This window comes from Miniopterus natalensis, chromosome 9 (assembly GCF_054644295.1).
Source record: "Miniopterus natalensis isolate mMinNat1 chromosome 9, mMinNat1.hap1, whole genome shotgun sequence".
Taxonomy (NCBI): Eukaryota; Metazoa; Chordata; class Mammalia; order Chiroptera; family Miniopteridae; genus Miniopterus; species Miniopterus natalensis.
Window position 1 is genome coordinate 2,712,732 of NC_142089.1, and position 10,843 is coordinate 2,723,574.

Below are 10,843 nucleotides of genomic sequence, written 5' to 3' on the forward strand. Positions count from 1 at the left end.
TCTCTGGGGTGCAGCATGAGACTGGTATGCAGTAGATGCTCAATAAATAATCTCTCTTATTTTACTTGTTCAAACAGGAGACTCCATTCCCTCTTGAGAAGCCGGTTCCCTTTACTTCCTTTCAGGCTGCTGGGTCCCACCTAAGTTCTTGACTCTCCCCGTTTTGTGTCTCGTGCCCTTGGGTGACCTATCTACTCGCAGGTGAGCCAAGAGGGCAGCAGCCAGCGTGCTGCCCCGGCTGGTGGTGCTGGGCATCCTGACCCCGCTCGGGCCTCCCTGGGACGAGATGCCAGCCAATGGCCCTGAGAGGGTGGTTCGCAGAGCTGGCTCCTTCTCACTGTTCAGATCACACTTTAATTGCCACGCACTCGGAGAGGCCTTTCCCAGCCACCGCACCAGGAAAGCTCTGTGCCCCCCAATCACTTCGGTCCCGGCGCCCAGACTCCATTTCTGCACGGCGCTCGCTTTGTCACTGCTAAGAGTCATCTTTACTTATTTGTCTGTTGAACCCACTTGCCTCCCCTCCCCCCACCCCAAGAATGTAAGCTCCAGGAACGCTGGAGTGTTTTCCCTGGCGTTTTGCAGACCCTGGGAAGCGGCAGGGGGCCCTGGGACTTGCAGCCCCCCGACACTGAGCCCGGCGTGGGGCCCTCCTCCCACGGCCAGGCTCCTCGGTTAATCTGCCTGCCCACAGACACAGGAGGAGGCAGCTCTGAGGGAGCCCGTGACTCTCTCCCAAGCCGACCTTGTGAGCACCGTCTTCAAGGGGCTCCCCTTGGCTTCAGGAGCCTCCTGGGGCCACCGTGGGCTGACTGGGGAGGAAGCTGGGGCAACAGTCCCTCTGCAGGGTGGCAGGGTGCCCCTGGCCTGAGCAAGGTGCCCCCCACCCAGGGAGGCCTCCTGAGTCAGGTGGGGCTGGCTGTCCCCACAGAACAAGATATAGGTCTTCATTGGAGGGGTGACAGGTTCCAGTTTGGGCCTGGGGGCTGGGGGTGGCACTGAGGGTGCGGCCAGGGAGAGCTGCTTCCCACGAGCACAGTCGACGATGAAAGTCAGGTGAGCTGTGGGGATGGCCTGTAGACTGGGGGCCCGCTCCCCACCTAGAAGGAAGGAAAGGACCAAAGGTCGCGTTAGCACGAGGAATGTGGCCCTGTTAGCTTATCTGTTGATTCAGTAGCTCGTTCAGTCCACAGGGGCTGACTGTGTGCTGGTTGACACACATGGAGGGGAAGAGGGGAGACTAAGAACATGACTTCAGCTTCAGAGAGACCTGGCTTTCAGTCCTGCTTCCCTCGATCAGCCATCTGCCCCCAGGGGCGCAGAGACCTCAGAGCAGCTCCTCTTTGTGTGATAGCAAAAAACTGGAACCCACCCCCCTGTCCATTTGATATGGTTCTGTAAGTGCCGACTCTGGCTAATACGTAGCCTGTAGACAAACAGCATGTTCCTAGAAGAATCCTAGGAACTGCCCTGGCCGGTGAGGCTCAGCGGTTAGAGAGCCGGCCATCGGACAGAAGGGTCCTGGGTTCGATTCCAACCAAGGGCACATACCTCGGTGGCAGGCTCGATCCCCGGCCCCGGTCGGGGCTCACTCGGGAGGCAACCCATCGATGTGTCTCTCACACATGGATGTTTCTCTCTCCCTTCCACTCTCTCGGAAAAGCAATGGAAAAAATATCCTCAGGTGGGGATTAAAAAAAAAAATCTAACTTAGGAACTAAGTTCAGAAGATGCAGACTCTGACCTTCCTCACCCCAGCTCCAGATGCGCTGACCTTCAGCCGCAGGACCAGGCTGACGCAGGCCGGACGTCACTCGGCCAGTTCCGAGGTCCTTCCGGGAACCGGCTGTGCCGCCTGCACGTAGAGAGCTTTTCAACCCCCTGCCCTTGATTTCTTGGTTCCGCTTTGCCTCTCCCTCCCTATGAAGACCTCCGCCTGCCAGCCGGTGTGGCTCAGTGGTTGAGCGTCAGCCTATGAACGGAGATCACGGTTCAATTCCTGGGCAGGGCACGTGCCCGGGTTTCAGGCTCGATCCCCAGTAGGGGGCCTGCAGGAGGCAGCTGATCAATGACTCACATCGATGTTTCTATTTCTCTCTCCCCCTTCCTTTCCTCCCTCCCTCTCTCTCTAAAAATCTAACAATCGATGGAAAAATGTCCTCAGGTAAGGATTAACAGCAACAACAAAAGTAACTTTTCGAGTTACCCAAATACTAAGCAACACAGGCCCAGGAGGAAGTCTATGTCCCGTTAGGTTGGTTAGTACAAGAAATAAAAGTGAAGCCCACCCCAGGCTTGCAAATCCCGGCACGCCCAAGGGAGGGTAGCTGTCCCCTGCCCCCTCGGCAGGTCTGTCTTCAGGGCCGAGGTGCCCTCGGCCCCCTCTCACCTGAGTTGGTGTCCAGATCTGTCCCGAGGCCCACGATTTGCGGGCTGGCTCTCTGGGCCCTGGGGTCTTCTGCCGGGGCCATGGCTCCGCCGCGGCACCTGGTCTGGCCTGGCTGGCGGGAGGAGCAGTTTTGGGCAGCCGCTTCCAGGATGCAGCCCCCACCCAAGCCCCAGGCCTTTCATGCTGACAGGATCCGGATCCACTGAGTGACTTCCCCCGGGAGCTGCGGGAACTGACCCGGGGCAGTCAGGGGATTACTTTGATCCACTCCACGGAGTTATGTCAACAAGGTTGTTGATGGGTCTTCGGGAGGCCGGCCTTCTACCTACCAAACAGACCCGTCTCTTCCCACTTCAGCCGCTTCCCGATTTGGGACAGGCCCTGGAGCCTCCCGGCCCAGGCCTCAGTTTCCCAGACCTCGGTCATTATCTGGCTGCGTCACCGGGTTTGTTTTTGTTATGTTTTTTTCCTACCTAAGAATTTACGGAATGCTGTTTACGTAACGTGTCCTTGTCTGGGAGACCTAAACAACATTTATTTCTCGCAGCTCTGGATATTGGAAAGTTCAAGGTCAAGGTGCCTGCGGATTTGGATTTTGGGCGAAGACCTGCCACTGGTTCGTAGACGTCTGTCTTCTTTCCGGGACTAGAGGGCTCTCTGGGGGTCTCTTTTACACGGGCTCCACCCTCATGATCCAATCACCTCCCAAAGACCCCCACCCCCTAAGACCATCACACAGGGGGTCAGGGTTTGAAATATGCATTTGGGAAGGACACAGTCTGCAGCATCCTTTAGGTCGAATCCACTTGTTTTACGGAAAAAGAAAAAAATACTTTAAAAAGACAATTGCTATCGTTTCATTAAATGGAAAGTGTTACTACTAGGCATGAGGACTATGTATGGTAGAAGGGCCCTCTAAAGGCATCCGCGCCGAATCCCCAGAGCCCGCCACTGTGTTTCCTTGCCCAGCAAAGGGGACTTGGCCCGCGTGAGTAAGAGGCTCTGATGCTGACGTCAGTCCCCAGGTGTGTGTTTTTTCCCACTCAACCGAGCAATTAACTCTGTTAACCGAGCAATTCCCACAGGTTAAGGGCTCGGTCCTAGGAGACAGCTACCACCCACCCTCCCGCCCCAACAGACGGTGCCAGTCGCAAGTCCGGGTTGTGCTCTACCCAAGCGAAAGCCGCATCGCTCTGGCTGCGCTGAAACGCTGGGGGTCCCAGGGCAGAGCAGACGGCCCAGGGGCCCAGCAGAGCCGCGTAGCCGGACAGGGGCTGCCTCTCAGCCGGGCTGTATCACGGTTGAGCTGTTTTTGCATAAAGTTAACTTCTTCACCGCACCCCCAAATTGGGGATGAATTGGCATCAACCACCACCGTTCGACGTACCCAATATTGATATTTGATTGTAAAAAAAGCTCGTAGCTGCCCTGGCTGGTTTTGGCTCAGTGGCTAGAGCATCGGCCTGTGGACCAAAGGGCCTCAGGTTTGATTCCCAGTCAAGCGCAGGGACCTGGGTGGCAGGTTCGATCCTTGGCCCTGATCGGGGCGCGTGCACGAGGCAACCAATGGATGCGTCTCTCTCACCCCAACGTTTCTCTCTCTCTCCCCCTTTGTAGTTTGTGAAAACTAGAAAAAAGGGTGTCATCGCACTTTTACAGATTGGGGGTTCCCACAGCCCTGTCCCTGGGCTGTGCCTCATGCCTGGAGAAATATGTAAATCCTATAGATGGCCCTCTGAAGGACTCAGAAAAGAGTTCTCCTGTCCACGCCACCAGACGTCCATGCCGACGCCAGAAAGGTCCAACCCTGCAGAGAATTTTTCTAAGAGTTTATTTGAGACAAACTGACAACATGTGCCGGGGGGCGAGGTCTCAGACGCTCCCCAGGACCACGGTTTTGCAGTGTCTTCTTGAGATTCAGAGGGGAAGGAAGGGAGGGTCCCGCGAGGGGGCCCAGGGCAAGGTGGGGATTGGATTCCAGGGTAGTTGACAAGATTCTCGGCTCTCTGGCCCTCTTCCCGTGCTCCGGGTTTATTTCAAAGGAGTGTTCATCTAGATGCACAGAAACAATGGGCAAGAGGGCTTGCTGAAGGCAAGACTAACCTTTTACTACAAAGTTAGAGGCCTGGGGCGTGACTTCCCGCAGGACCTGCCCAGTTAGGAATTTATCATCAGCTCACCTTGTGAGGCTACTTTCTTTTATTTATTTTTTTTAAAATATGTTTTTATTGATTTCAGAGAAAGGAAGGGAAAGAGATAGAAACATCAATGATGAGAGAGTCATTGATCGGTTGCCTCCTGCACGCCCCCAACTGGGGGTCGAGCCCACAACCCAGGCATGTGCGCTGCTTGGGAATCGAACCTCGATCTCCTGGATCCTAGGTCGATGTTCGACGGCTGAGCCATGCCGGCAGAGCAAGGCTACTTTCCACAGATCCCTTTTTTCCATCCACACCTATTATTCAGACCAGCGACATCTGGAAGGTCACGGTCTCAGACCAGTCTGGAGGCTCAGAACGCAGGACTGATGGACTTTTTACTATAAGAACTCTCAGCTTTTCTTTCCTCTTTGGAACACCCTGGGCCTTGCCCAGTTGTGTTTCCTATTTGCAAAGCCCTAGCATAAATAAGTCTTTGTCATTTATTTCTAGCCACAGCCTCCCGATTGGTCTGACAAAGGATACAGCTCGGGACCAGCTAGATGGGAGAGGTGCACAGGGCGAGGTCTGTGGGAAGGGCAAGGAGCTCCCAGGCTCCCCGAGCACACCGCTCTCCCCAGATCTCCAGGTGTTCCCCAACCAGATGCTCTCAGATCCCCATTCTTCCCGGTGCTCGTGGACGCTTCATTACAGAGCCGTGACTGATTAAATTATTGGCCCTTGGTGATTGAACTCCATCTCCAGCCCCTCCCTCCTCTGGGAGGAGTGTTCCAACTCCAGAATTCCTGGACTAGTTGTCCCGCCCCCGCCCCCCCCCCCCCCCCCCAGTCCTCAGGTAACCTAAGGGCCTCCAAAGATCACTATTAACATAACAAAGGCACTTTTCTCCATTTCTCACTCGGAAATCCCTTGGGTGCTGGAAGCTCTGTGCCAGGAACCAGGGCTAAGAACCAAAAATGTATATTTATATGCATCATAAATCAGTGTCACGGTTTTGCACTCTGAGATGGACAGGCCATCCTGGAGTGTCTGAGTGAGCACAATCTAATCCCACTAGTCCTTAAAACTGAAGAACGTGTCCTGGCTGGGGTAGGACGAGATGTGGTGAGGGCCCTGGCCTGAGTGGCCGGCACGGCTCAGCAGCCCAGAGTGGACCTAGGATCCAGGAGATCGCGGTTTGATTCCCAGTCAGGGCACATGCCCGGGTGGTGGGCTCGATCCCCAGTAGGGGGTGAGCAGAAGGCAGCCAATCAATGACTCTCATCATTGATGTTTCTCTCTCTCTCCCTGAAATCAATGAAGACATATATTTTAAAACTTAAAAAAAATAATGGATCACTGCCCCAGTCAGTTTTGCTCAGTGGTTAGAGTGTCAGTCTGCAGACTGAAGGGTCCTGGGTTCGATTCCGGCCCAGGGCATGCACCTTGGTTGCAGGCTTGATCCCTGGCCTCAGTTAGGGCGCAAGTGGGAGGCAACTAATCAATGTGTCTCTCTCACATCCATGTTTCTCTCTCTCCCCCTTCCACTCTTTCTGAAAAGCTATGGAAAAAATATCCTTGGGTGAGGGTTAAAAAAAAAAAAAAATGAAAAATTAAGGACCATGGAAAATACATGGGATCAGAAGTGAAAGAGGGAGCAAGCCCAGGAACGGGGAGGGCGGCAGCGGCCTGGGGGTGCTGGAGGTTGTGCAGAGGCCGCAGAGGGAGGCTCCAGCCAGCACCCCATTCACAGAGGGAGGCTCCAGCCAGCACCCCATTCACAGAGGGAGGCTCCAGCCAGCACCCCATTCACAGAGGGGGCTCCAGCCAGCACCCCATTCACAGAGGGGGCTCCAGCCAGCACCCCATTCACAGAGGGGGCTCCAGCCAGCACCCCCTTCACAGAGGGAGGCTCCAGCCAGCACCCCATTCACAGAGGGGGCTCCAGCCAGCACCCCATTCACAGAGGGGGCTCCAGCCAGCACCCCATTCACAGAGGGAGGCTCCAGCCAGCACCCCCTTCGCAGAGGGAGGCTCCAGCCAGCACCCCATTCGCAGAGGGAGGCTCCAGCCAGCACCCCATTCGCAGAGGGGGCTCCAGCCAGCACCCCATTCGCAGAGGGAGGCTCCAGCCAGCACCCCCTTCACACCCGGGCAAATCCTGGAAGTGCCCTAAACAGGGGCGGGGGAGTGGCTGGCTCCGAAGGCAGGGACGCCTGGGCCGGAATCCGCAGCTTCGGCATCGCCAAGTTCAACCTTCGCTCCACCTCTTGCAAAACGCGCGCCGAGCGCGATGCCCCCGCCCTTTCTGCGCGGCGCCCCTTCTCCACGGGGGCCTAACGCTACTTAAGGCTGGTGCGAGCGTGGAGGAGGGACCGGTGCGCGGCACCCCGCAGGCGCCGGACCCCCGGCGGTTCCAACCGCGGTGGAGGGACCCGGGGAAAGGCTGTGACACCGAGCCCGGCCCCAGCGCAGAAGTTTCGGCAGAACTTCTGGGCGGCTGCGCGCACGCGCGGTCCCCGTCGGGCGCGGGCACTGCGCATGCGGCGGAAGTGGCCGCCGGGAAGCCCGCGAGGCCGGTTCCGCCCGACTCCAACATGGCGGCGCCCTTTGTCTGCTGGGAAGTGCCGTCCCCGGCCCTCTCGCGGCCGTGATGCCCCTCCTTCGGCGCCGGGGTCCGGGACATGGCAGGTGAGGGCGGGCAGGCGCCGGGGGCCGGGGGCGCCCCGCGATCCGGGCGGAAGCGGCGGAGGATGCGGCGCCGCGGGGCCGGGACGGTTGTGTGGGGGAGGGGAGGCCATGGGCCGGGAAGGGAAACCCGGACTCGGGGGCCCCGCGGGGCAGGGGTGCGGGGCAGCCGGGGGGGCGCGCCGCGGAGGGAGCGGGCGGGCAGCGGAGGGGCAGCCCCGCAGCCCGGGGCGGGGGCCGAGCGCGAGTCGCCGCTCGGCGGGGTGACACCCCAGCTGGCAGCCTCTCCGCCCCCGCCGCCGGCTGTCACCGCCCCCTGACCCGGGCGCCGCCGGGGTGGGCGCCCTGTGGCCGCGAGGGGCGGGGCGGGGCGCTCGCCTCGCTGCTCCGCAAGCGCCCGGCGGGGCCTAGGAGGTCTGGGCGAGTAGCAGCCCACACTGCCCCTTGCACAGTTATGTCACTCAGTCAGCCAGTCACCCACCCCTCCACTCACCCACCCATCCCTCCACCCACCCCTCCACTCACCCACCCATCCCTTCACCCACCCATCCCTCCAGCACCCACCCATCCCTCCACCCACCCCTCCACTCACCCACCCACTCACCCACCCATCCCTCCACGCACCCACCCACCCACCCACTCACCCATCCATCCCTCCACTCACTCCTTCACTCACCCATCCCTCCACTCACCCACCCACTCACCCACCCATCCCTCCACCCACCCATCCCTTCACCCACCCCTCCACTCACCCACCCACTCACCCACCCATCCCTCCACCCACCCACCCACCCATCCCTCCACCCACCCACCCATCCCTTCACCCAGCCCTCCACTCACCCACCCACTCACCCATCCATCCCTTCACTCACTCTTTCACTCACCCATCCCTCCATTCACCCACCCACTCACCCACCCACTCACCCATCCATCCCTTCACTCACTCCTTCACTCACCCATCCCTCCACTCACCCACCCACTCACCCATCCCTTCACCCACCCACCCATCCCTTCACTCACTCCTTCACTCACCCATCCCTTCACTCATCCATCCCTCCACTCACCCACCCACTCACCCACCCACTCACCCACCCATCCCTCCACTCACCCATCTGTCCCTTCACCCACCCACCCACCCACCCCTTCACCTGCCCACTCACCCATCCATCCCTCCACTCACCCATCCGTCCCTCCACTCACCCATCTGTCCCTTCACCCACCCACTCACCCACCCATCCCTTCACCCGCCCACTCACCCATCCATCCCTCCACTCACCTCTTCACTCACCTATCCTTTCACTCATTCATTTACTCATTCATTCACTTGCTCACCCACTCACTCACCCATTCACTCACCCACTCATCCCTTCACTCACTCATTCACTCATTCATACATTCATTCACTCACTCACCCATTCACTCACTCACTCACTCACTCATCCCTTCACTCATTCACTCACCTGCTCACTCATTCATTCACTCACTCATTCACTCACTCACCCCTTCACTCATTCATTCACTCACTCATTCACTCACTCATCCCTTCAGGAATTTATTCACTCAGTGACTCACTTATTCACTCAGTCACTCAAGTCACTCATCCATTCACTCAATCACTAATTCACTCAGTCACTCATTCAGTCCCTCGTTCTTTTCACAGCTGGTGGTTCATCACCTGATGGGTTCTGATGCCAGAGCAAATGATCCAATACTGGCACAGTGGTTAAAGTGAACCAGGGAGCCCTGGCTGGGTAGCCCAATTGGTTAGAGAGTCGTCCCCATACACCAAGGTTGTGGGTTCAATCCCCAGTCAGGGCACATATAAGAATCAACCAACAAATGCATCAGTAAGGGGAACAACAAAACCTGTGTTTCTCTCTCTCCTCTTCCTCTGCCTCTCTCAAATCAATCAATAAATTAAAAAATTAAATTAAAAAAAAAGTGAACCATAGAGCCCAGCTTGGCTTCCACCCTGTGCTTGCCAACTGTGTCCTTAGGCACCTTGGGTTCTTCCTCTCAGAGGTGAGAGTTAAGACTAAGGAAGCAGGCTGTGGTCCGGTCCTTGGGGGTCTTTTAAATCTATCTGTGGAGTTTAAATCTTAGATTAATGGGAAGTCACTTAAGAAGCAGGTTCTTGGATGAGAAAGATCACTCTGGCTGTGTGCAAAATGTCTTCAAGGGAGTGACCTGGAGGTCAGTTAGATTCTGCTAGAGTATTTCAGGTGAGAAATGAGGGTGGCCCCAGCAGACCCACAATGGTCCAGTTTACCATTAATTAAGCACGTGCTCCGCGCCAGGCTCCGTGCTTGGTGCTCTGCATTTGCTTGTGTTTGAGGATGAATAGAAGGTCATCCCTGAGGGAAGCCAGTAGGTACCCTTTGGGTTCTCATCACATTTTCCACTTGGGTGTCTTTGATTCAGGTAATGAGTGGGAGGAGGAGAGCCAAGCTGGAGTTTACCCAAACTGTCAGAAAAGGGTACCCTGGGCTCCTTGGAAACCTGAGGTATGTCTGTAATAATCAAGAATGAGACGAACCAGCAGGTCAGTTTGTTTCTCCTACTCAGGGCTCTGTGTGATTCAGATCACCCCTTTAGGATAGATTTTTCTTTAAAATTACACAAATGACAAAAATCCTAGTTTAGGGGAAATTATTGATATTATTGTTGTTTTACCAACAAAGACTGGACTAAGTTAATCCCTGGGCAGAGCTCACACATTGTTTTAATTAAGTACAATCTTAAAATGCTCCAGCAAAGCAATCCCAAAATCTGGTGGCTGAAACAAAATAGAAGTTTATTTCTTGCCCCTTGTTAGTCCAGAAGTAGGTGGCCCAGAGCTGGCAGCGCATCTCGCTCTGTTTTGTGAGGTCATCCAGGGGCTGGGTTCCACCGAACATGTGGCTCTCCTTGCTCAAAGCTAAGCTTCTCCCTCATGGTCCAAGCTGGCTGCTTCGGCTCCTGCCATCATGTGTGCACTCCAGTTGGCAGAAAGGGAAGGACTGAGCGGGAGGCACACACTCATTCCTTTTACAGTCCTAATGTTTAAAGATACCTGTTTTTGTACAACATGTCCCCAAATATAAGCATCTGGGTACAAACAAAGAAGCAATCACGACTGTACCAGTGCTGGAGGGAAAGCTGGCTGAGACAACCTGCTTGGTCCCCTACGGAATGGGATTGCTGACTCTAGGGCTTGGGCCCAGCCTGAGGGGAAGTCTGCCGCGTTGGTCACAGAGGGCTGGGCATGCTGCTTCCCAGGCCCCCATCTCTCCAGGGCAGGCTGCTCGGGCTTGGGTAGGTTTGTGTTGCTTGTGCCCGGGGAATCCAGGCCCATTTCTGCATTTAGCATTTTCTGTGCATGTCAGACACTGTGCCAGGTGCTAGGGATGTGGATGTGAGGCCGGAACTCTTAGCCATATGGATGATCACAGCACGTGTTCAGAAGTGCGTGGTACCCAGAAGGGAGATGGACGTTGGGGTGCTCTGCTGAGGCGGTGAAGATTTAGGGTGAATAACCATAGAGGTCCCCTCACGTAGAGGCCACAGGGACCCTGGTATCGGGTGTGGATCCCTGCTTCCCTCTTTAGTGGCGCCGTGTCCTGAGGTCCAGCTCCTGCGTTGCTGCACC

The 10,843-nt window shown here is 56.5% G+C and overlaps 1 protein-coding gene across 1 annotated transcript; it reads right to left on the bottom strand.

Moving 5' to 3' along the window:
- Positions 1-675: 675 nt before the first annotated feature.
- On the bottom strand, positions 676-2,471 carry SRARP (steroid receptor associated and regulated protein). The gene is made up of 2 exons (XM_016219100.2): positions 2,390-2,471; positions 676-1,100 (listed from the first exon to the last, which is right to left on the bottom strand). The coding sequence occupies exons 1-2, from the start codon at positions 2,469-2,471 to the stop codon at positions 676-678; spliced, it is 507 nt and encodes a 168-aa protein (XP_016074586.2).
- Between the last annotated feature and the right edge of the window lie 8,372 nt (positions 2,472-10,843).